Source organism: Callithrix jacchus, chromosome 16, assembly GCF_049354715.1.
Source record: "Callithrix jacchus isolate 240 chromosome 16, calJac240_pri, whole genome shotgun sequence".
NCBI lineage: Eukaryota > Metazoa > Chordata > Mammalia > Primates > Cebidae > Callithrix > Callithrix jacchus.
Window position 1 is genome coordinate 45648379 of NC_133517.1, and position 25420 is coordinate 45673798.

At 44.2% G+C, this 25420-nt stretch overlaps 1 protein-coding gene across 2 annotated transcripts in view; it reads left to right on the top strand.

Annotated features, from left to right (window-relative positions):
• PAG1 (phosphoprotein membrane anchor with glycosphingolipid microdomains 1) overlaps positions 1–25420 on the top strand; it is a 150789-nt gene that overhangs the window by 106834 nt on the left and 18535 nt on the right. For both annotated transcript variants that reach the window (XM_035277424.3, XM_002759026.6), the window contains exons 4-5: positions 20815–21019; positions 22899–22950. In XM_035277424.3, coding sequence (XP_035133315.1) covers positions 20895–21019; positions 22899–22950 — 177 coding nt within the window. In that variant the 5' untranslated portion in view covers positions 20815–20894. The remainder of the gene's footprint in view (positions 1–20814; positions 21020–22898; positions 22951–25420) is intronic.

Below are 25420 nucleotides of genomic sequence, written 5' to 3' on the forward strand. Positions count from 1 at the left end.
GTACAGCTGGATATGGAATGGTGGCTCAGAACAGAAGCTTAGGCCAGAGATACAATTCTGGGGATCACGGCAACCTAATGGGAATTGAAGGCATGGTTGTGGATGACATGTCCTGGAATATAACATGCAGCAAAATCAGGGAAAGGGCCCAAGACCACACCTTAAACAACTGTGGTATTTCACAGCTAGGGAGAGGAGCCGGCTTCCTGGGGTGTTTTCTCAAATGTGTGGTTACCATAGTTTGTCATCCTCCTTTGACCCATACCTCTGCCTTTTAAATTGGCATGTGGATGATAATGATTCTGGATACTTACACAATGTCTGAAATTTGATCTGATATTTTCTCACAGAAACTCATACACAAACTTCTGTCTTGTGGATGTGAGTTGACTGACATGGGTAAGCAAAATTCTTGATGGCTATTTGATGATTTAAGTGATAGAAGTGAAAATGTTTTAAAAGTTCTGGTAGGTCGATTTAGAGGCTTGGTTGATGCAAGTTTACATTATCGTTAGACTTACTAGCTAGTGCCCAGGATTTCCTGTTGCACCACACAACACAATGCCTGGTTGTGCCTCTTTTCCTGACATTAAGATTCATCACTGGATTCAGAAGAATCTGCTTCTTTTAAACATTCAATGTATATGTAATATATTCAAATGTACAGCTGGTGTCTGATTATTTCTCTATTTTAGTTACAGCTGCATTAAATTCATTTATAAATTATAAATCATAATAGCGGAATCAGCTGCTTCGAGTGCAGGAAGATGCAGATTCTTCTTTAAGTATGTTTTTGAATAAAATAAGATTTTGCTAAACCACCCAAGGAAGCAGCAAAAGGAATTAATATTTATTGGGTGCCTACTCTGGGCAAGGGCACTGCACTATGCATGTTGCGCGAGATAAAAGTGGAGCTGATTTTGGTAGGGGTTTCAAATCTACTTTCTATGCCGAATGGCAATCTGAAATACTGAAGATACTGAATGGAGCTGACATGCAAACATAGGCACATGTTTGGAAGGCTGGCCGAGTACATTATCAATATGGCTTAAAGCACTAGTCTAGACCAAACAGAAGTGCCTCAAAATAGTGGTAGTGCCCAACTGTCATTCCATATGTCAGAAGGATTTGTCCTGAAGATATTGCAGCTGACTCCCTGGCCAGTACTCTCAGTATCATGTGGTAATAATGGGAGGATAAGATTACAAACAAAAGATCCCAGGCTCTAATGAGTCCACTAACATTAAATGGATGCTTTCTGCAATATACTTCCCATCTCAAGACAACATGTATGGAAATGAACAAGAGACCCAAAAACTTTACCATGGCAGACTGAGAACCCTATGCCAAATAAACATGGTGTTACTCCCAATAAAGTGATCTAAAGAAACCTCAACACATGATTGGAAGTACAGTTTCAGATATTAATGTCTAGCCATCTTCTGCTGGAAACAGAAAGGAACAACTAAGATTGCAAAATGTGCAAATGGAGAAGCCCTCTCTAGCAGAAGCTTAGAGCCAGTCAGAGGTCAGCAAGGCACCGGCTGCAAAATGCCTTCTCTGCAAAAGTAGCTGGCACTGTGAATCTAATTAAAATCCCAACATGTGCATATTGCATGAGGGACTGTGGCTTAAAATAAAATTGCAACTGTACACACTTGTTATCTTAACCATCAGTAGTTACAACCTTAAAGAATACAGGACTATATTTGGTACTATTCTTAGTAAGACTGCAAAGATATGCATTCATTCACTCCATCAGTATTTACTAAGCACCTGCTCTGCTGTAAGTGCATGTGTTAGTCAATTTTCCTGCTGCTGATAAAGAGATGCCCGAGACTGGTAATTTATAAAGAAAAAGAAGTTTAACGGACTCATAGCTCCATGTGGCTGGGGCGTCCTCTCGATCATGGAGAAAGGTGAAAGCTATGTCTTACATAGCAGCAGGCAAGAGAAAATGAGAACCAAGCGAAAGGAGTTTCCCCTTATAAAACCATCAGATCTTGTGAGACTTATTCACTACCATGAGAGCAGTATGGGGGAACCACTCCCATGATTCAGTTATTTCTCACCAGGTCACTCCCATAACATGTGGCAATAATGGAAACTACAATTCAAGATGACATTTAGGTGGGGACACAGCCAAACCATATCAGTGCCTTATTTATAGCTACAAAAACAAACAGGGAGTTTGTGCTCATGAAGGTTCTATTCTAGAGGTTGCGCAAACAACAATAAACACAAAGGCCGATAAATGATATGCTTTCAGATAAGGATAACAGGAAAGGACAGCAGAGTAATGGGATGAAGGCTGAGTATAGTAGAGTGGAGCGGAGAGCTTTCGAATGGTTGGTCATGCTTTTCTGAGAACATGATCTTTGAGCAAGACTGAAAAAATAAGGAGGAACCAGCTATATGATGACCTCAAGGAAGATCATTCCAGAAAACAAACAGCTAGTATAAAAGCTCCAGGTGAGGGGAAGCGTGACATGGTCAAGGGCTAGAAAGAAAAAAGCACATGAAAGGTCATGATCAAGGAGACCAAGGAACCAGCTGAGGCTGGGGTGGTTGAGTCCACCTGCCCCATGAGAATCCATCAATTAATGTTGGTCAAACTGAGCTGTACAAATGTACTGTGTCTATTTAAACAACGAAGGTCAGTAGAAAAGCTAGAATAGCCTAAATCATAAAGAAAAGTGATTGTCATAATAATGTATTGATTTCTAGGGTATTCTTTCCCTCTAAGAATTATGGATCATTTTGCAAGTGGATAGAGAAATGTATTTTAGATCAGCTTTGACATACAGCCTAAAAACAGTGGTATGTTACCCTCAAACAAGGAACAGGCCAAGAGATTTTATATATTTCTTGTTGAAATTTTTATATTTGAAAATACTTTTTAAAATACTATTTTAATTTCTATAATAAATTACAATAACCATATAACTTTTAGGTTATTATGAGGGATACAGAGTATCCGTTATTCAGAAAAATACATAGACATAATACAACAAACAAGCAAAAAAACTATGGCTCAAAATCCCTATCTTCTGAATCTGAGTCTTTATGTTATGTGAGTTCAGGTACTACCTTCTGGAATAGATAAAAAACATGATCTGTTTTGGCCTGGGCTTTAAGGATATGCATGTGCAAAACATTGGTTTATGTGAAGCCCAGCGTAGACTCATTGTGTGGGAAGAGGAACAGTGAGCTGTATCTGTTTTTTATTGCCACGTCCTGATTCTGACATATTCCAGTACTACAAGAGAAATAAGATGACATAGCATCTGCTAGTTAAGGGTTTAGAAATATGAACAAATCATCTATATACTCACTGATTCTCAGCCCCAACCATATATTCAGATGCCCTGGGGACACATTTACAAACATCAGTGTCCAGGTCCCATCCCTGACTTATTAAGCCAACTTTGAGAGTTAGACCTGGGCATTCGTGTATTGTAAAAAGTTTGGGCTGGGTGCAATGGCTCACACCTGTGTGTGATCTCAGCACTTTGGGAACCCAAGGCAAGAGTATCACTTGAGGCAGGGAGTTTAAGCCCAGCCTAGACAGCATAGCTAGATCCCATCTCAACAATAAATAAATAAAAATTAACCAGATGTGGTGGTACATGCCTGTAGTTCTAGTTACTTAAGAAGCCTAGGTAGGAGGATCTCTTGAGCCTAGGAGTTTAAGGTTACAGTGAGCTATCTATGATCAAACCACTGCATTCCAGCATGGGTAATAGAGAGAGACACCGTTTTTAAAAAAAAAAAAAAAAAAGTTTACTGTGGATAGCAAGGGTTGAAAACCACAGGTCTCATTTAATCGGTCACCATAGTCTTTAGGATAACATTGGTTTGATTTTAAGCATCTTACTTTTTGTATCTCATATGTTATCATCTGGGTAATACTTAATTCATTATTTTTTTAGAGATCAGAACTTATGGTCCCTAAGATTAGTTTGATGGGAAAGTCTTTCATTTCTTCCTTCCTTTTTCCTTTTATTCTTTACTATTTTGAAAATGTATTTTTCTTCTAAAGCATAATCTGGACATTGAGAACTTTTTAAATCTATAAAGGAATAGTCCATGGCAATTAAACATCAAGTTTCACCTATCCATTATTCAGAAATTAATATGTGCTTCTAAAAATATTGAGGTTGTTATAATAAAGATACTTACGGGTTTTTTTAAGCATATGAAATAAAAAACTTGTAATTGGCATTGGTGTAGAGAGAGGAAAGAAAGAGCTAGACGAAGGTAATTGCTATAATTAAAGATAATTACAGCTTTGAGCATCCAGCCAGCCATGTGAGGGGAAAAGAAGAAAGGAAATATGATTTTTGTATTTGTAGTTTATCTTTTATACAAAAAGGCAAACTAATTCATCAGGACAGAAGGCCTTCTTCTAAGAACTAAAATCTCTAAGAGTTTATCATGCAGACACATAAAGCTTTATGTTCCACACAATAGAACAATGTCATTCATAGCCTTATAAGAAATGCAGATAAACAAATCAAGATAATTTCTTATATTAATATTTTATAGAAGCAACTTTTATGACCTTAATTTGTCAACAGTTTCAGCTGCTACCTCAGTCTCCAGCTTGTGACAGTAGGACTGTGCCAGCTGCAGTCCTGGAGGATGCTAGTATTCCGGTGAGCTGTGGCGGGCGGATGTCCTTCAGGTCATCCAAAAGCCATACCAAGTCACAGACTAGAGAAAGCATAGGGCAGAACACCACTCTGTTAGGAAATGTGAGATTGGAATTTGATCTGTCAAGTTCACCCTACCATTTTAAATTCTTACTGTGGTTTGAGAACTATATTGCAGTCATATACCTTGGTGTCTTAGATAGATCCTGGCTACAGATTCAGAGAAAGACATATGATAGATGAGTGGCTACTGAAGAACACCTTACATTGTTCCTTTTTTTTTTTTTTTTTTTTGAGATGGAGCCTCACTCTGTCACCCAGGGTGGAATGCAGTGAAGCAATCTCAGCTCACTGCAACCTCTGCCTCCCGGTTCAAGCAGTTCTCTATGCCTCAGCCTCCCAAGTAGCTGGGACTGCAGGCACGTGCCATCACGCCCAGCTAATTTTTTTGTATTTTTAGTAGAGACAGGGTTTCACTGTATTAGCCAGAATTGTCTTGATCTCCTGACCTTGTGATCCACCTGCCTCTGCCTCCCAAAGTACTGGGATTACAGGTGTGAACCACTGGGCCTGGCCCAACAGTGTTGTTAATTCTGTTTAAAGGGAAGCAGTGTTATCAGTGACTACTAGTGGGCTACTTACCCCTAAAGTGTGTTTATTCCTGAAACACTATAACATGACAATTTATTAAGAAGTACAATGGAGTACATTTTTGAAAGTTTGGAGAAAGGCCTACAATATGTGATGTGAAAAAGACTTAATTGTTCTTGTTTATGGCATAAAAGCATATTGTTTTACCATTCCTGTCTAGAAATCACCTAACATTACAAATAGTTGTTTACAAAAAGAATTAGAACGAAGCCACATAGCTTATATTATTTAATCCGATGGACAAAATGATACATACTAACTTCTTTTCCCAATAGCAGTAACTAGATGTCAGTGGCTACCTTGATTTTCCTAGATGAGTTTTCTTTTTGTCCTAAAAATACATCTTCCTGTCATATTTTATAAGTATCTTGTTCTTGAAGTTGTCCTGTAATAGAGGCATGAGAAATAAGCACACAGTGACTCTCCCTGGACCAAATTCCACTGTTATATTTCTCATAGTATGCACTGGCAGGGCTGCTGCCACAGCTATATAGTGCAAACCTCAGGCCTCTAGGAGGTTTGCCACTCACAGAAGTATAGTCTATGCTTTTAGCATAGCCAGACCTCCTCAAAGCCTCAGTGGCAGAGAAGCTTGAACTCATATTCCTGACACCATGCACGAGAAGTTCTTTGAACTACCATGTTTTATTTTTTAAGTTCTTTTTTTTTTTTTAAGATGGAGTCTCACTCTGTCCCCTAGGCTGGAGTGCAGTGGTACGATAATCTCAGCTCACTGCAACCTCCACCTCCCGGCTTCAGGAGATTTTCCTGCCTCAGCCTCCTGAGTAGCTGTGATTACAGGTGCCTACCACCATGCCCGGCTAATTTTTTTTTTTTTCTTTAGTAGAGATGGAATTTTACCATGTTGGTCAGGCTGGTCTCAAACTCCTGAACTCAGGTGATCCACCTGCCTCAGCTTCCCAAAGTACTGGGATTATAGGCATGAGACACCTTGCCTGGCCTATTTTTTAAGTTCTTAATAGAACTTTGTACTCCATAAAGATCTGTGTTTCTTTTATGATAAATTAACTGAAAATCAAGTGACTTCCACATTTCTAGATGTTTTGGCACCTTTTTCCTGTACTTCCATAACACGTCTCTAATCTATGCCTGTCCCTACCTGTAAGCCTTGCTGCTTTATCATAGGCCACTCTCTCTCTGCCTCTCAACTGAATGCCTTTAAAATGCCCCTTCCAGAAAAGGAGTGAAAACATAGCACGAGAAGCAAAGTGGGCAGGGCTCTTAGAGCCATACCGTGATATTCACTCTCATTGTACAATTTGAAGACTTTCCTTGCTTCCTACTTACCAAAGAAAGTGGAAATTGGGAGTAGTGTGGCCATATTGACTGCTTTATATATAAAGGGCTTTGAACTCAGCTCGGGGAAGGGCTGTCTTTAAAATGTTAGCTTAATGAATCCATATTCTAAGGCCTCTCCAAAAAAGTTCTTAATACTGTGGCATATAATACATATGATTCTTCAACTTGAAAACCACCGTGACATTCAAAACATAAAACTCTTCTCATTATACTCCAAGACTTCTCATAAACATAGCCTCAACCCATAGCTTCCATTTTATTCATGATTTCCAAATAGAAAAATAAAATAGAAAATCTTGAGAAGACAGCATCATTTTCATTTAGAATTGTATTCTTTCAGCGCATGAGGTCTTGTAATCACATTAGCTCCATGGCTTTCTAAGGAGGGTCAGTTTTCTGAGTTCTCTCTGTGGACTTCTGGAGTTTCACTGCCTCCTCCCATAGGACCCAATATGAGATTAGATTTTCACTTTCACAGGATGAACCAGGGACACAGTGAGGCTTGTCTACAGAAGCAGTGAGATGGAGAGGGACAAGGAAGAGGTGGCACACAGGAAGAGAAGTGCCCACATGGGGAGAGAAGGGGTAGAGAACAGAGTCAGGATTGGGCAGTGCAGGATTCACAAGCTCCAGACCTGTGTCCTTCAAACGGTTTCCAGTTAATGACCTACTTGGGAATCACTTAGGATGCAAGATAAAAATGCAGATTCTTGGCTGGGTGTGGTGGCTCACACCTGTAATCCCAGCACTTTGGGAGGCTGAGGCAGGCAGATCACTTGAGGTCAGGAGTTCGAGACCAGCCTGGCCAACATGGTGAATCCCTGTCTGTACTAAAGATACAAACGTTAGCCGGGAGTCATGGCACATTCCTGTAATCCCAGTTACTTAGGAGGCTAAGGGGGGAGAATCACTTGAACCCAGGAGGTGGAGGTTGCAGTAAGCCGAGATCCTGCCACTGCACTGCAGCCTGAGCAACAGAGCAAGGTTCTGTCTCAAAAAATAAATTAATTAAAATTTAAATAAAACTTAAAATATAGATTCTTGTGCCCCTCTCCAACTCTGTTATATCTGGGCCTCAGCCATTTAACAAATTGCCCATGTGTTACAAGGTAGGATGGGAGAATGTCAAGGAGTGAGGGATTCTGGAGGGCATCCTTGCCTGGGAAGGACAGCAAGTGAAGCTGACGAGGCCGACAGATGGAGGGGCAGGTGTGCTGAAGGGACCTGCAGGCCATGCGCTCTGGTACAGATGGAGGCTGGGTATTCTGTAAGGCCACAGTCACACTCATCACTTAAGTTGACAGAACACACACTTGCTTAGGAATGTTCTGTCCCACTGTTGTGTCTCTCCTAGGGGCCCTCCAGTTTTCTCCATATTGCCTTTTATATAGGATCTGAAGTCTTTTTGGCTCTGCAAGGTATTAGCAGCCTTTGAAATGAACAAGAACCTCTTCCAAACAGCATGACTGATTCTGGTCACTGAGTTCCACATTCAGCCGTGTTAGACTGTGAAAGTACAGGATCCACACCGGTGTTAGGTGTTACTGTTCTGTTGTACCAATTTCCCCCACCTCTGTTGACTTAGCTTTATCTTCCCTGAATTAGACAGTGGAGGAGAGGGAGATCGATGTATTGGAGTACATAAACATATACATACATACACACATATATATGTCATCCTCACAGAATTCCCTCTGGGTTAGGGCCAGCCACAGGCAAAGAAGTAAAGTGGAAAACATCTGCATGAAAAGCCCCCCAAGTCTGTTCCCCCATGTCCTGTCTCTCTCAGATAAACGAAGTCCCCACATCCTGGCCTCAGCCCTGTTATCCTTCTCCTTCCCCTCTTTTTCTCGCCAGGTGACTTGGTCTGTTGCCAGTCACTCGTGCCTTGGTGTGATTTTGAATGCATGCATCACCTCTTTCATGAATATTTGCTTGTTTAAGCTTTTCTTTAACTATAAAGTGAAAGCAGTTTTCTTCCATTGAGAAAGTTGGGAGAGGTAGGCTCTATACAGCACCTTCCTGATCCCCGGGATCCAGCCCATCCTCAGAGGCTGAATGGCCCTGGCTGTGGTCAAGTGCATGCATGGGAGGCAGTCCTTTCCACCCTCTGAACATGCAAAGGCTGTCTTTGGAATCTACCAGACACATTGGGGACAGTTCTCAGCTTGAAACAACATCAGTCCAAGGGCACTGCAGCTGCATCAATGCCATGGAGCCTCTGCCACCAGGCTAAACAGAATCAAGCAGCAATTATTGTGATTAAATGTTGTTTCTAGTAGAACATGGTAGAAATGAAAGGACATGTGCTTTCTTGTTCTGATTGCCCAAGCTTGGAGTTCAACAATAAATGGCTTTTCATTTGTGGTCAAAATACATTTCGGAATTAGGAACTAAATCCTAAACAGTTTTTACCTCTTGTAAAGTGTGTAGTGGTCCAATGTCATCTCACATTCATGGTGTGATTAGAAGATGAAATTGGGTCTGGCACATAGTAGGTATTTATCAATTCTGTGTTTAATGTATGACAGGGTGTCAGCAAATAGGAAATACCATCCGAGGTGTTAGTCAAGAAACCAGTGAAACCAACCCAAGGTGCAGACTGTCTGTAGTAATAGAAACAGAAGAGGTCTCCGGAGTCTCTCATCACATTTGGAATCTCAAGCGTATCAAGTCCTGATATTAGAAATTAGATAGATCCCTTTCCAACTTGCTTTCTGTGTAAGACTTTCAAAAATTTGGGCTTATACCTGTAAACAGCCTGGAAGCTTCCAGAAGTGTTTTCTTTCTGCATTACCTGTCCATGCGCCATCTGCGTGTTTTGGTTCTGTCTTTGCATTTTGTTGAAAGGCTACTCTAAATCTGAATTGTAAATATGTCCATATGCCAAGTTCATGTTAATGAAAAAATAAAGAGACTCGTAAGCCAGCCCTGCAGCCGGTGTGCAACGGTGGTGTTGCCAGAGAGCAAATGGTGTTTGGAAGAGCTGTCAGGAGTGATTCCCGGCACTGCACGCTGACTGAAAAGGCCTCCATGGTTTCTCTTCCTGACATCCACTTAACTGGGATGGCCTCATCAGGTTTGCCTCTGAATTACTAAGACTGTGCTTTCTGGGGAGTTGAAACTATTGATCACATTGAGAATTTAAGGTTCTTGCTGGAGCATTATTGGCTGTTGTGTGGAAAGCCCTGAATTTTTGTCTTAGACTTTAGGAATCACTGGCAACCTTTATAAAAAGATAGAAGCTGAGAGTTCGAAAGAAGCCTTAGAAATGACTGCATTTGTCAGAAGAGGAAACTGAGGCATGGGGAGGCTTGGACTTGCTTCAGGCTACACAGCAATTCAGTGGAAAAGAACGGAGCAGAACGTGGTCTATGCTTCTACATAGCATCTATATACCCACTTGCGCCATTTTACCAGACTCTGGAGTGGGAAAGAGCTGCCTTTATGGGAATCAAGAGGGCTGCTAGGAAGCAGAAGCTCTGACGTTATCGTCTCACAATCTTTGAGTAAGCTGAAGGCCAGGCTTCAGCTCCAGGGATCCGGCTGTATAACCTTCAGCATCTGCACTACTACTACTTCAAATGTAGTTTGCAGACCAGCAGCCTGGACATCACCTGAAAGCCAGTTAGAAATGCAGAATCTTGAGCCCCGCTCTAGACCAGCCATGATAGAATCTATACCTCAACAAGATCCCAGATCACCATATATGCATATAGCAGCTCTTCTAGAACAATCTTATCAAACTTCGGGGTACATCACCATCACCTGCAGGACCTGTTAAACAGAGGTTCTGGGCCCTACCCCCAGAGTGTCTGAGTCATAAGTCTGGGGGTTCGTCCAGAATTCTGCATTTCAGCAAGTTCCCAGGTGCTGCTAACCGGACCACCCTTGGGGAAGTTCCATTCTCCAAGAACCATGACCCCATCCCTTCCTCTGCAAGCGCGTTGGGAGTCATACCCCTTGAGTCATCTGCCTTCCCTGCCCTCTCCTGGCAGAAAGCCGTGAGGATAAGCTCTGAACATATATTTTCAAATACAAGTTCTGACTTTCTCTAATCAAGCTAGTCTCTCTTGAGACATTTCCCCAGCCCTAAGTAATTCACAATAACACCAGTAAATAAGTTGGAGGGGTGTGTTTTGAGGATTTTGTTTCTATTTTTTATGAGTCAAGAAATATTTTTGCCTGGCTATTAATATTTTTAAAACATCATACAGATAGCCATGATTGAAGCACTGGGTAATAATCTGAGCCACATTTTTGCCAGTGCTGGGTAAAATACTAACACTCCTTGGTTAAGCCAGTAGTCCTTATGATGGCAGTGCATCCGATGGTGTGGTAGAGACCACAGGACGTGTCCTCTAACTTGGCACTAGCTCACAGTGAACTGGTGTTACAGACTCCTCTGTTGATACTCCCTTGGCGTATGAAATGATCATCTGCTCTTAAATTCTACTTCACCAATCTTGAGGGTTTACTTTTCCCAGATCAAGCATCTTTTGCTGTGCAGTCCCAGTGAGGTGGTAGCTGTCTGCAGAAAGGGCGCATTTGTAGTTAGCCCAGGCTAAACAAGTGCTAAAAGGAAGTGGATCTTTTTAATATCATGAGCCACAAGTAGGGAATTTGATCGAGAGGCATTTGTGTCAAGCAGTACATTTTTGAACCTCTCGGCAAAGAAACTGAAGTTTGTTTTTTGTTGAGTCTTTTATTATGGAAAGAAAATAGGTGGCTGAATGACTGTCCCTCAGAAGCCAAATAAAAACAGCGCAAAGCAATGCTTAACGGAGTGTGACTGCAAATAGTGCTGGTCTCAGTAAACCAGCCTGCCTGTAAACACCACATCCATCACAGCAAAGCTGGTGGGATGTCTGCAGAGCCCTCCAGATCCCTTGGAAGGAGCTTTATGATTAATGCAGGGCTGGGAGTGAGCAGTGAATGAACCAGACGGGAGTGAACATTCTTCTCTCCAGCGCTAAAACAAGTCCTGATAGAGTGAAGTTAAGACTGCCAGGGAGATGGGTGTGGCTCCCACGTCCTCACCTGTCTGCTGCTGTTCCAGACAGGCCAGACACCTGGAGGTAGTGAATACATGGGGCTGAGAGCGTGCTGGGTGGTGTTAGAAGAGGAAGTGCTGGGGACAGAGTCTGGGAAGCTGTAGCTGCATAACCCTAAATAAGACACTTAATCTTGAGCCTCAGTTTCCTCATCCATAAAATCGATCCAGTAACGTCTACCTTAAAGGGTCATGAGGACAAAATAAAATAACCCCCAGCAAAGTGGCTGGCAGGCTCACGGTCTCTGCTTATTTCCTGTTTTCAGTGTTTCTTATGTCAAGCCTATGAGTCAAAACTGGAATGTAGTGAGCCTCTTGGGGACCCTGTAGGGAGCTTGGGAAACCCCACGGTGATCAATTATGTGCAGGCAGGAGTACTATGGAGATCCACCTGCCCTGGTCAGGTGGTCAGGTGGTCAGGTGAGCAGGCTTTTGTAGGTCTTGTGCCCCCATCAAGTTTCAGCATCACTTGAGAGGACTAAGCAAAAGGGTTTCTTCCAGCTCTTACCACCTTTGAAGAGCAATATGCACTTGCATCCTTTTCTTCCTCTTAACTGTTAATTTAGCCAGTAAATATTAATTGCCTACTCTATGCCACACACTAGGGCTACAGTTATGAACCAGATAAGTCTCTTCGAAGTTCCTCCCTCTTTGAGCTTAGCCCAGCAGAAGAGACACTTGAATCGCTTCGTAATTTCAATTTCAAGTAATGCTAGGAAGGAAAAACTTTCGATTAATGCTAGGAAGTAATACTAGGAAGATGGGCCTCAGCTATACCCGAGAGGTGGGAGGATTTCAGCATCAGGAAAGCTGCCCCAAGGAATTGAGACTCATGGGATGGTTAGACTCGTCAGATGAAAAATGTTGGAAACAGAGTCAACACTGTTTAAGGCTCCTGTTTCCTTTGAGAAATGGAAGATCCAGCGCCCTTGAGGCTTGTGTCAGGAACCTAGGAGCTAGAGAAGGTGTGAAATTGTCATTGCAGGGAGGGGTTGGAAGAACACGAAGCGTGAGGACATGGTGAGATCCTTGAAGTTGAGAGGCCTCCCACAAGGGATAAAGACACCTATATTACAGTGCTGTGACTTTTCTCAGGAGATGTTCAGCTGCTTCAGTGATGACACAGAGAAGCCAGTGGCTGTGTTCATTCCAGAGTGAAGGATTTGCCTTAAGGTGGAGCGCAGTGACTCACACCTGTAATCCCAGCACTTTGGGAGGCCTAGGCCAACAGATCACTTGAGGTCAGGGGTTTAAGACCAGCCTGGCTAATGTGGTGAAACCCCATCTCTACTAAATTACAAAAAAATTAGCGAGGCATGGTGGCACACGCCCGTAGTCCCAGCTACTCCGGAGGCTGAGGCAGGAAATTGCTTGAACCCAGGAGTCCTTAAAATTAATTCCTTGACATCTACCCTAAAGGGTCATAAGCTGAGATCACACCACTGCACTCCAGCCTGGGCCATAGAGCAAGACTCTTTCTCAAAGAAAAAAAAAAAGAATTTGCCTTAGGCACACTTAGCTTATTTTTTAATTGTTTGCTTAGTGCTCCCTATTATTCTTCTCTCCCGCATGCATAAATTGTGAATTAAACTTGCAGTTTGAGAATCCATTTGGGAATCATTCTTCCTACAGAAACATGTATTCAGTAAAAACTCCTGACAGGCTCCTGTTTCCCAGGTCATAGCGGTGCTGGGAATATGGTGGGAAATGAGGTGGAGACATCCCTGCCCTCAAGGGAATTAGATTGGATGAGCCAACATGCAAGGTAGGAAGAAATAGAACCTAAAGCCCAAAATACGCAGTGTCTGAAACGTTCCATGAAGCCTCCTTGTGCAAAGTGAAGCCCCATTACCCATGTTCCTTAGGCAGCCAGTGTAGAACATATCATATTAGCCCAAATAGAAGTGCATATCAGGGTTATCGGAGTGCTGTAATCTGTACTTCTGGAAGGACTATGCTCCTGTACTCTGCCTCCCTCCCTCTCTCTCCTCTCTCTTCCCCATTAAAAATGAACCTTTACGATTGGCTTCCAAGTCAGGATTTGGGAGAAAGCAGCCTTAGAAGTCATTCCTTACCCATCAAATTCACTTGCCTTTTGACTTCTCTGAAGGCAAAAGTGTTTATAAACAATAAACTATATTATTTCTGTGATGTGGGTTTAATGTATTCTTGAAGACCGGTGACAGCCCCACATACCTCTCCACCAAAAGGGTCAGCTTTTCTGTTTCTGTGCAGATCGATAGGTCTGGTATATACGAAAAGTGATTAGGTTATGCTGACAGTCAGCCATCAGGATTTATAGCCTGCTCTTAGGATGAGTGCTGGGCTCTTTCTCCCATGAGCAGTGAGTCCTGAGAGCAGGGTCGGTGTGGTCTGGTGATGTTAGGGCGTTGCAGGTTTCTTTCATTACTCATTCTTAAACTGCTGCAGAAAGAAATGTCAAGATGTCACTGGGTGGGAGCATTAGAAAAGAATTCAGAAATCTGTAAACAAGAGAAGCTTATCTTCCACCACCCTCTGCGCTTTGGGTGTATTCTGCCCCTGACTCAGCGAAGGATCAAAATAGGGAGATCTTAGTAACAGTGGTATGTAGGCAAAGCCTTTGTACCTTGCTGGGATGGAACAGTAAACATCTGGGTAGGTGATTCCCATGTGTTTCCTACAGACACTCCTCTGTGCAAAGTTCAGTGTGGCAGGATTGTCTGTAGCACAGTCCCTGTTACCTGAATGGAAGACTACCTGAATTTACGCACTTTAGCTTAAAACTGTTTCAGGGGGCTTAAGGATTCTGTTGAGAGGTTTATTTCGCCTTAGCCTCTGTGCAGCTGTCAGCGTGCTCACAGGACCAGGGAACCCACCAAAGAGTCTGCTTCCTTCGCCATCGTTAAATCTGGTTAATTTGGAGCCCATAAGGTGTCTTTTTACTGCATGGTTCTCGTGCCTGGTAATGACCAGGAAGAAAGAATTCCCACTGGGATTAGGCCCTTGACCTTATTTCATCCAACAGTGAAGGGTCATGAGTGCAGGTGGTTTCTGTCATGCTTAATTATGTGTCAACTGCAACAGCTGTAAAAAGGTAATGACTATCATTACTGACCTAGACCTGCTTCAAAGGAACTCTAAAGTGTCTGTTCCCAGAGCTAATCTCACTGGCCATCCCAACTCGACCAAATTATTATTTATAGAATTTGCTATGATCAGAGAACCTACCTGTTAAGGATGTTTGGCTAAAGAAATAAATTACCTGTCATTTGGTCTACACCTTTCATTAATTTTTGTGGCGTTCTTTTCTGTTGGAATTGATCTTGGTGGCTAATAGTGCAGGCTAATGAAGACAATTCAAATGCCAAGCATAAGGCACCAACAATAATTGAGCAGCTTTCCTTAAAAAAAGTGCTGCATAGGGCTGAGAACAGAATTATGCTGCCACCTTGTGGTTAAAAGTGACACCTGCTGGTCCGACGCGATGGCTCACACCTGTAATCCCAACACTTCGGGAGGCTGAGGCGGGTGGAGCACAAAGTCAAAACTTCGAGACCATCCTGGCCAACATGGTGAAACCCCCGTCTCTACTAAAAATACAAAAATTAGCTGGGCATGGTGGTGCACACCTGTTGTCTCAGCTACTCGGGAGGCCGAGGCAGGAGAATCGCTTGAACCCAGGAGGTGGAGGTTGCAGTGAGCTGCGATTGCACCACTGCACTCTAGGGTGGTGACAGAGTGAGACTCTGTCTCAAAAAAAAAAAAAAAAGTGACACGTGCTGTTAAATTAAAAGATCAGTGGTTTCTCTCGTGATTAAATCACTTATTCATTAAAATGAAAAAATGGATATTAAGGGTAAGAGATTATGGATCTTTTGGTCCAAAATAATTAATCAGACAAATCTTTGAAAGAATTCCCAGTGAAAGTCGGGTAACCATAAGCTCTGACCTTTCTCAAGGCTAAATGGCAAGTTCTCACAGTAGTTCAAAATCATGTAAAATTGGGGTGGAGATTGAGGTAGTACCACTGCCTCTTTTACAGCAACACTATATGCTTGTATTATATTATGGTCTCCAGCCATGACTTCACATCAGTGTAGCCAATAATGAAGCCTTTTCTATAGCAAACAGAATGAATGTACAACTGTTCAGCCAAATCTGTGATTACATTAATATTACCATCTTCCGTGGCTCAATGTGTAGGATTCAGGTGCCAAAAGTAAGTGTTAGTAGATGTACAATTAAAATAATTGTCCTTCATTGCCCCATGTTTAATAACTCAAAGAATATTTACACATGTGGTCTGAAAAGAGAGTATTTTTTAAACTTTGAAGAAATAGGCCAGGTCCAGTGGTTCATGCCTGTTAACCCCAGCACTTTGGGAGGCCGAGGTGGGAGGATCACTTGAGCCTAGGAATTCAAGACCAGCCTGGGCAACACAGGAAGACCTCATCTCTACTAAAAATCAAAAAAGTTAGCCAGGTGTGGTGGCGCATGCCTGTGTTTCCAGCTACTCAAAAAGCGGCAGTGAGAGGATTGCTAGAGGCCAGGAGTCAAGGCTGCAGTAATCACAGCACTGCACTCCAGCCTAGGTGACAAAGCAAGACCCTGTCTCCAAAAAAAAAAGCCCAGGTGTGGTGGTTCATGCCTGTAATCCCAGCACTTTGGGAGGCCAAGGTGAGTGGATCATGAGATCAGGAGTTCAAGACCAGCCTAGCCAACATGGTGAAACCCCATCTCTACTAAAAATACAAAACTTAGCCAGGCATGATGGTGGGTGCCTGTAATCCCAGCTGCTTGGGAGGCTGAGGCAGAGAATTGCTTGAACCCAGGAGGCAGAGGTTGCAGTGAGCCAAGATCACACCATTGCACTCCAGCCTGGGCGACAGAGTGAGACTCCATCTCAAAAAAAAAAAAAAAAAAAAAATGAGAAGAAGAGGAGGAGGAGGAGGAAGAAGAAATAACTTTCCATGGTTGAATGCAAGTTTATTGAGTCAAGTAAAAGAACAGGATTCAGAGAAACAGAATTAAATGTTTTCTTGAAAAAAAAACCATGAGAGATGCTGCTCCAAATGGTTCAGATATTTCTGCTGGAAGAGGTCATTCCTGACAGTCAAGACATATTTTACTTGATATTGAATTGGCCAAAAATAAGATGGTCCTTGTGGACCTTAACCATGTCACAGGACAGCACTGCCTTGGGTGGTGGCTTTTCCACAGGGAGCCCAGTTGGCACAGTGTAAGGTCTGGAAATGCCACGGTTGCCACAGGGCCCTTCCTGTTCAGGGTAACTCTTACTATCCTTACGCTACGCCTCCTACCACTCTCTCTCTCTCTCTCCTCCATTACTCACCCTAAGAAAAGCCTCCTGGCAACTTGAAAGGACACTGATTTCCCTCCACCTTCCCCTCACTCAGAAGAACAGAACGCGGACCCCCAAGCACTGCACTGAAGGACAGTAAAACCAATGCATGAGGGTCCAGCGTAGGGGCAGAGCACTGGACCTTCCACATGATGCCTCTACCCTCAGCCGCTCCAAGAAGGTGAAACACAAAGTGATCTGTGTGCATCTGCACACATGGGGAGGGCAGAGCTGGTCCACGCAGACACATTTCCCGGGAAGTCCATCTAGACATGTAAGCAGGAGGGTGAGCAGGAGGCAGTCTTGGCTCAGTTGTAGATGAGCTGCCAAAATTTAAGGAGATAGCCAGAGAAGGCATGGGCAGCGGAATTTTGGAAACAAACATCCAGGAAAAAAAAGAGAGAGACCAAGAGAGAAAAATAGCGGCACACAGATCTTCTCCAAAATGGGAGCCGTCCACCCAGGACACCTGCTGTCAAGGATTATGTTAGTCTAGATTCCCCTCAGCCACCACACACACACTCTGCCAGGCCCCCAAAGAGGAGTAGGTGGCAGTTGCTGGTGCAGCCACTCTTGACCCGCCAGCACTGCCATGACCACTGGGACTGGTGTCCCACAGTCCTGCAGAGCAGCACCAAGAGGGTCCAAGAGGAGGAAGCTGCCCCCGCAACCGGGCCCTTTGTCCCTGGGGACTGCAGTGCATCTGACTCAGAAACGTGCACCCGACGATGATCTGTTCACTGTGCGAATTTGTCCACAGTAAGAACTTTGGAAAAAGTCTTTCAGTGGCTTTATAGAAAATTGTAATTGAAGGGGAGTGAGCCAGGAGTTTTGATACATTTCCTCTTGGTTCTGTCCTTTATTCAGCAGCTTGTAATAATCCCCTTTCATCCTCTTTCTCCCTGCACTGTTCTAATAGGCTGGGCACCCCACATCTCTCATCATATTCTGTCGACCTCCTTCTGTTAAGAGAGAGAAGAGAGAAAAGAGAAACATGTACAGAAAAGAGAGAGGTGCTAGCAATTCCACACTAGGTTTCATAGATGGATCTCTGGCTTTTGAATAACTCACACAGCAAACTATTTTCTAAGAACATGGCGTTTTATAAATAGACATCAACTAATCTGTTGTATGAATGAATGAAGAACAAACAGATGCCTGCACAGGAGATAGATACCTTTTGTCTGTGCTTCCTAAAATGCTTTACGCTTTGGACCTGTGTATAAAAATGTATTTTATATATTTTCACCAGTCACCATAATTTAGGTGTTTGCTTGAATGAATTTTAAAACCTATTGTGGTGCCAATTTGTAGTCTGCATTTAAAGTGAATTATTCTTTGCATCAACAAATCACAAGAGAAGTGGTGGTTATTTTCATTTGGTTATAGCTGTCTGGGGGCAAATGTACAAAAGTAATTTCACATGTTATTACTGTATGCCTGTAGTGCTTACAGGCGTAATATACAATCAAACATAGGAAGAAAGTTCGGCACTATGCAGGAAGCCCTGCATTTATATAATTATCGAGCCTCAGAAGATGTTCATGTTGATTCAAAGATTGAGGAAAACAGCTTCCTCTCTCAGAACTCTCTCTCTGCATACATTGTAGGTAAAAGTCTCTTTTTTTTTTCAGCTTTTGGATATTCTTTAACTTTGGCCAGGCGCGGTGGCTCACGCTTGCAATCCCAGCACTTTGGGAGGCCAAGGCATGTGGATCAGAAAGTCACGAGTTCGAGACCAGTCTGTCCAATATGGTGAAACCTCATTTCTACTAAAAAATAGAAAAAATTAGCTGAGTGTGGTGACTCAGCCCTGTAGTCCCAACTACTCAGTCGGCTGAGGCAGGAGAATGGCTTGAACCCAGGAGGTGGAGGTTGCAGTAAGCCGAGATTGTGTCACTGCACTCCAGCCTAGGTGACAGAGCAAAGGTGGTCCGATTGGACCACATTATCTCAAGGTGAAACACTGTCACATTTATTTGAATATATTCTTTAACTTTTAATATTCAAATAAATGTGACAGTGTTTCACCTTGAGATAATGTGGTCCAATCGAACCACCTTTGCCACAATGGCTTTTATTTTCCCCATTTTAGGAGGCACCCTGGTTTGTTATGAAGCCCCTCCCCACCGTCTTGATGTCTGTGCTCAGGGACGGCTGATTACAGTCACAGCTTTATCACCGAAGCAAATGAAAATGTAAATACTGACAGTCTTTTTGAGGAAAATATTGCACTATCATCAAAAACCAAAAGTATTTGCTTTCTTTGTGACACTTAAGGCCAGCTTAAAGGCTATTTTTTTCATTTCGAATGTTCTAGAATTGAGCAAAGCCAATGTTCTTTAAACAAGGCCTCTGTGATGACAGATCATTTGATATATGACTCCATTTTTAAAATATCCGTAACTCTTAAAATATTTTGCACAAGGAACCTGACTGTTTCTGTTTGGAAGCATTGGGACAGGGTGCAGTGACCCCTGTGAGTCCCAGCATCCCCACTGTGACAAGGAGCTTCCTTGATGGGTGCAGAGCACAGGCTTTGGAGTCTGAGACAGGCTGGACTCATCCCTCCCTGTCACTTAGCTCCTGTGACACTTGGGGGAAGTCACCGCTCTGCTGGGATTTAGCTTCCATCTCTGTAAAAGGGGGATTAACAGTGCCTCCTACACAGGGTGGTGACAGCAATTAAATGAGGAAAGCGTTTAGCAGAGTCGCTGGCACATACCAGTTACGGAAATGTACAAGGTACAGCTCTTACGCTTCTCTTGCAGTTGTTTATAAATAGGTCTTATTTATTGCTAGGGATGTATTCTGAGCACACACTTCATTCATTCACTTGAAAATGCATTTATTGGGTGCTTACAGCAGGATAGTGAAAACATACTTGGAATAAATAACATACTCAGAATAAATAAATGCAGGTGAATATAAAGACATTCTGTTTCATTAGTTGCATTGACCTTAAACCTTCTCAGAGAACAGTGGGTTAGGGAAATGAGAGATGGCAGTGGCGGGGTGGGGGCAAATGATGAGTTGCATTTTTGTAAAAACTGTATAAGTATTATTGTATACTGTTGTGAATTTTTTAATGGGCCCAAATGAGCATTTATTATTTGCTATGGAGTACTTGAAATCTTTACTTATAGACATTAAGAATCCATCCAGGCCAGGCACAGTGGCCCACTGTAATCCCAGCACTTTGGGAGGCTGAGGCGGGAGGATTGCTTGAGCCCAGGAGTCCAAGACCAGTGTAGGCAACATGGTGAGACTTCATCTCTACAAAAAATAAAAGTATTAGCTGGGAATGGTGGTGCGTGCCTGTAGTCCCAGAAGTTGGGGGTGAGGGGTGACTCTGGAGAGGATTGCTTAAGCCCAGGGAGGTCAGGGCTGCAGTGATCCATGATTTCCATGATTGTGCCACTGCACTCTGGGCAACAGAGCAAGACTCTGTTTTGAACAAAGAAGAAAAAAAAAGAACAAGAAGAAGAAGAATAGAATAGAAGAATCCACCCCCAAACATACCAAGGTAAGACATCTATTGCTTCAAACACGGGCCAGGCAGCTGTATGTTCCTGCTTTCGTTTTCAGGTAAAAATATAAATAAATAAAGGCCTATACCATGGAGCGGACTTGCCCAGAGTCTGATTTCAACTCCAGTCCAGGGCTCTCCTCAGCATCCAGCACATGCTTCCCTGACGTTGCGCGAAGGGCTCACTTTAGACAGGGACCGGATTACAGATTCTGCCACTTTACCCTGGAATTATTCTCCACACACACTGGTCTCTCTACAGGACGCAGCTCTCTGCCCCCATGTCGCCACCTTTGAAGGACTGACTGACTTTCTCGGATTGTGCCAGTGCCTGCTGCCACCATGGGGCCCGCGGGGAGCCTGCTGGGCAGCGGACAGATACACATCGCCCTGTGGGGAAGTCTGGCCGCGGTCGCCATTTTCTTCCTCATCACCTTCCTCATCTTCCTGTGCTCTAGCTGTGACAGGTGAGAAGCAGAGTGTGTATACTGGTGCCTAAATGAATACATCCCCTGTACCCAGAAGCATTTATGTGAAAAGCCTGTTAGGAACTGAATCCACCGCAGATCCATCACAGAAACTTGTGTGTTAGGTTTAATTCCCTTCTCTCTGCTGCAAAGCATCCCAGGACATTCTTTATTCACTTAAGGAAAACCCACATTTGATTTTGCTGGGGAGCAACTAGAAAAGCCCTTATATTTTAAACTTCCCAGAATGAAAGTCTTGCTGTGCTTTTGAGCACACCCTTGTCAAAATGGATTTTGTCTTTTTTTCATTAGTAGGCATTTTGAAATTTTGTGTGGCTTGTATCTTTTTGCTACCATCCCGCAGAAGTCACTGAGAATGTTTGCTGCTATGTGGCTTTGGAGGGATTGTTTATGATTTAAAATGTGTGGTGTAGACCTTCAATTTCTTAAGAAACAGATTAGCCAGACACAGTTGCTCACATCTATACTCCCAGCACTTTGGGAGGCTGAGGCCAATGGATCCACGAGGTCAGAAGTTTAAGACCAGCCTGGCCAAGATGATGAAACCATGTCTCTACTGAAAATACAAAAATTAGCCAAGCATGGTGGCAGGCACCTGTAATCTCAGCTACTTAGGAGGCTGAGGCAGAGAATTGCTTGAAACTGGGAGTCAGAGGTTGCAGGGAGCCAAGATCGGACCACTGCACTCTAGCCTGGACAGCAGAGTAAGACTCCGTTTCAAAAAATGAAACAGATTAATTTTCCCAGGAGAGAAACATGCTGTATATGAAATAATCATCAGTGTCTTTTTTTGAGTTATACTTCTCTCTCTCTCCTCTGTCTCATATAAAATGTCGGTACCCCCACCAAAAGAGAAATCTTTGCTCAGAGAGAAGTTCTTTCTAACCAGGAGTGATTTTTCAGGACATCCTAGAACTGTCATAAAGCTCGCAACCTTCTGATGGGCGGGATGCCACCAGAGGCCCGTGCAGACCAGCTGACCGTCAGGCAGCCCTGTCCAAACCCTCCCTCCACCATGGAAGCAACTCCAGGAGTGTCACTTAAAATTCTGAAATGGCTTCCTACCCTAAAATCTGTCAGGAGGAGAAAAGCCAAGACTCTCTGAACCCAGCCAGCTTCCTAATCCCTGCCCAGGTTGGACCCAGACCTCTGTGGCTGTAACAGAGTCTGAGTCGCTGGGAAGATGAATAAAGAGGCTGCCGAGCCCGGGCTCCCTTGCTGTTACTCATATTCCCACTAGGTGTCACCCTTGCTTTATAGAGAATGTGGATGGGCCACGTATTCCCTACAACTGATGGCCTTTTTTAGACTGTCCCGAGTAAAAACAAATTCTATTTTTACTTGACAGACTTTCCCAGAGACCAGAAGTACATATGACTCATCCTGAGAGCATGTACCCTTCCTGGTGTGCCAAAATTTGTATTTTCTTTATTTTCTCCATCCCGCTGCAGTGTGTGACTGTGCAGAGACTCAGATAATTGTTGTATTTTTTTTTAAAGATAATTTCTTTTAAAACAAAAAAAAGGCAGGGGGGTGGGAGGGCGTAACTTGTTCTGCTAGTTTAGGTATAAACAGTTTCTACTCAGGCTCAGGCCTCGGTCCTCTCCTCGTGAACGTGTATGTTTTTTCCTAGAAGAAGGGTTCCCAGGGGAGGTGGACAGTCCCTAGCTGTGGTTTGACCTCCTCTTACCCAACACCTGCAAATGGGCCATCAAGCCACTGTCTGGTTTTGTCTTTGTTGACAAAATAAATATTGTTCTTAAAATGAGAGATTTAAAAGCTGATAAGAATTGGGCTAGTATGCGTTTGATTTTAGGGGGGCACATTTGACATTACAGCATTTCACTCTTCACTTCAGGGAAAAGAAGCCTCGACAGCCCAGTGGGGACCACGAGAACCTGATGAACGTGGTGAGCCCACTCATGTCTGTCTGCCTGTCAGTCCATGCCTGCTCCAAACATCAGCTCCTTGTCTCAGTGTGCTCCCACGTGCTTGCAACCCGAGTAGAACCCACAGAGAGAGCTAAGCCTGAGTTAAACCGTGGCCCCCTCTACTGCATCCTCTTTCTGTAGGTCTGTGGCCGCCATGGCTGGAGGCCCATGCAGTTCCCACGCATTCGCTGGGAGAGCTTCTGAAATGGATGCAGTAGTGCTGCTGCTGGAATGATCCTTAGATGGCTCCAACCTACGGCAGGGATGTGACTTTTTGCCTCTATTAATTTGCTAGGGCTGTCATAACCAAGGACCACAAACCGAGTGGCTGAAATAACAAGTTTGTTTCTCAGTTCTGGAGGCCAGAAGTCCAAAACTCAAGGTGTTGGCAGGATTGGTTGCTTCTGGGGGAGTCTGTTGCAGGCCTTTCCTGGCTTCTGGTGGTTTGCGGCCAAACATCGGCTGTGGCTTGCCTTGCAGAGGCACCACCCCAGTCTCTGCCTTCTCTTCCTGTGGCAGCCTCCCTGTGTTTCACATCACCTTCCCTCTATGCCTGGCTGGCTGTGTCCAAGTTTCCCCATTTTAGAAAGACACCAGGCATATTGGACTAGGGCCCGCCCTCCTCTAGCACAACCTCACATTAACCAGCTTCATCTGCAATGACCCTGTTTCCAAATGAGACACATTCTCAGGTGCTGGGGGTTAGGACTGGGACATGAATTTTAGAGAGACACAGTTCATGACCCATAACAACAGGTCATGAAGCTGGTGGGAGCCTGGGACCCACAGCACCCTAGGTATAGCCTGGCCTTGCTGGCATTTTCCCAGCTCTCAGTATCCTGCAGGGTCCTGATGATCCCGAGGCCCTCAGGGATCCACCCTGGTGAGGAACAGCATGACAGTCCTGCCTTGTCCTCTCTGACCCAGGGCCGTGCTTTTGAAGGGCTGAGCAATCCCAGCCACTAGGGAGGGGCCCATCCTCGCATTAGCAAGACAGAGTTCAGAATCTGCCCTGGGTCCCGGGGCAGTGCTGAGACAGAAGGTGCTTCTTGTTCAGGACATCAATTTTCAAGGTCTAGCAAAAATTGGTTGGGAGGAGAGGGTGCAAAAAAAGGAAGCATGGATGAACCAAGGTCTGGTGTAAAACCCGCAGCCAGCAGACGTATACAGAGAGGACCCGGGGCACCTCCAGTCTAGGCTTCCTGACCTACCAATTCTCGGGACTCCTCTGGCCCAAGCAGGCAGGAAGTTGTCAGGACTCCGTGTTCCTCCTGGGACCCCCAGGATTTTCCTTCCCTCCCCTACACGTGCACACACCCACCTCACCCTTCACCACTCTCCTGGGCTCTCATTGCTGCTCCAACCTTTACTCTTTTTCTCACCCAGTTCCCATCTCTGGTTGTCCATGTTTTCCCCACTTCTCATCTGTGCCCAGTGCCTCTGCTCTGCCTGGTGATTGCTGCTATGGTGGCCTCAGCAGGGAGGGTGGGAGGGATGGAGGGAATGCCCCACTGTTGCTTCTCCCCATGGGGACTCCAGGCCCCGGCCTTTCCTCACTCCACCATCCTCCCCGTGCCAGTTGGCTGGTGAGGTGGGGTGGGCTGGGGAAGAGCTCCCACCACCATTCCTCACTTCTTTCTAGAGCAGGGGTTCTGCGGTGCGGCCTGGACCACCGTTAGCAGCAGCAGCACCTGGGAGCTCCTTAGAGGTGTGAATTCTCCTGGGGGTGGGGCGCAGTGAAAGGTTAACAAGGTGATCGCCCCAGGTGATCCTGCTGTAAGCCCAAGTGCGAGAGCCACTGGCCTATAGCTTGGGTTCCTGCTGTTCTGCTCAAGGTTCAAGGTCAGCACAGCCCTGGCTGAGATAGAGAGTGGCAGGTGGATAAAAAGAAAAAGCTGGCTCCCCACCCCCACGCCTTCTTCCTCACCCACCATATAATTCATTACCGCCCCAACCCATAGCCTCACTTATTTGTGTATGAATATCTGTGAGTCAGCGTGCGCACACAGGGACACATGCTTTCATGGTTACTGGCACCCATGTACACACGCTCGCCCACCCAGCTCTCTTTAAGAGCTTCTCAGCTCCCAGATCTTATCCCTCTGGTGGATTCTTCATCTCATAGAAGCAGATATTAGGAATAGTAGTTAGAATCTAGATTATGGTAACTTCACCTGTGATCAATTATGCTGTTATGGACCCACCGGGGAGTCTTCCTCCCTCACACCCATGCCTGCCCATTTATCACATCATTTCTGGGATATTAGCACCTGCACTGCAAGTTCCTGGCAACCTAACACAGTAACCCATCTCACTGAGGGCTGATCAGATATGAGTGAGCTGCATTGGATTGAAACAGCTGACTCCCAGTACACTTTGGGATCATGACACGGCATGAACTATCTACTGTCTATTATTGGCTTCCAGTCAATAGTCAGAATTTGTGAGG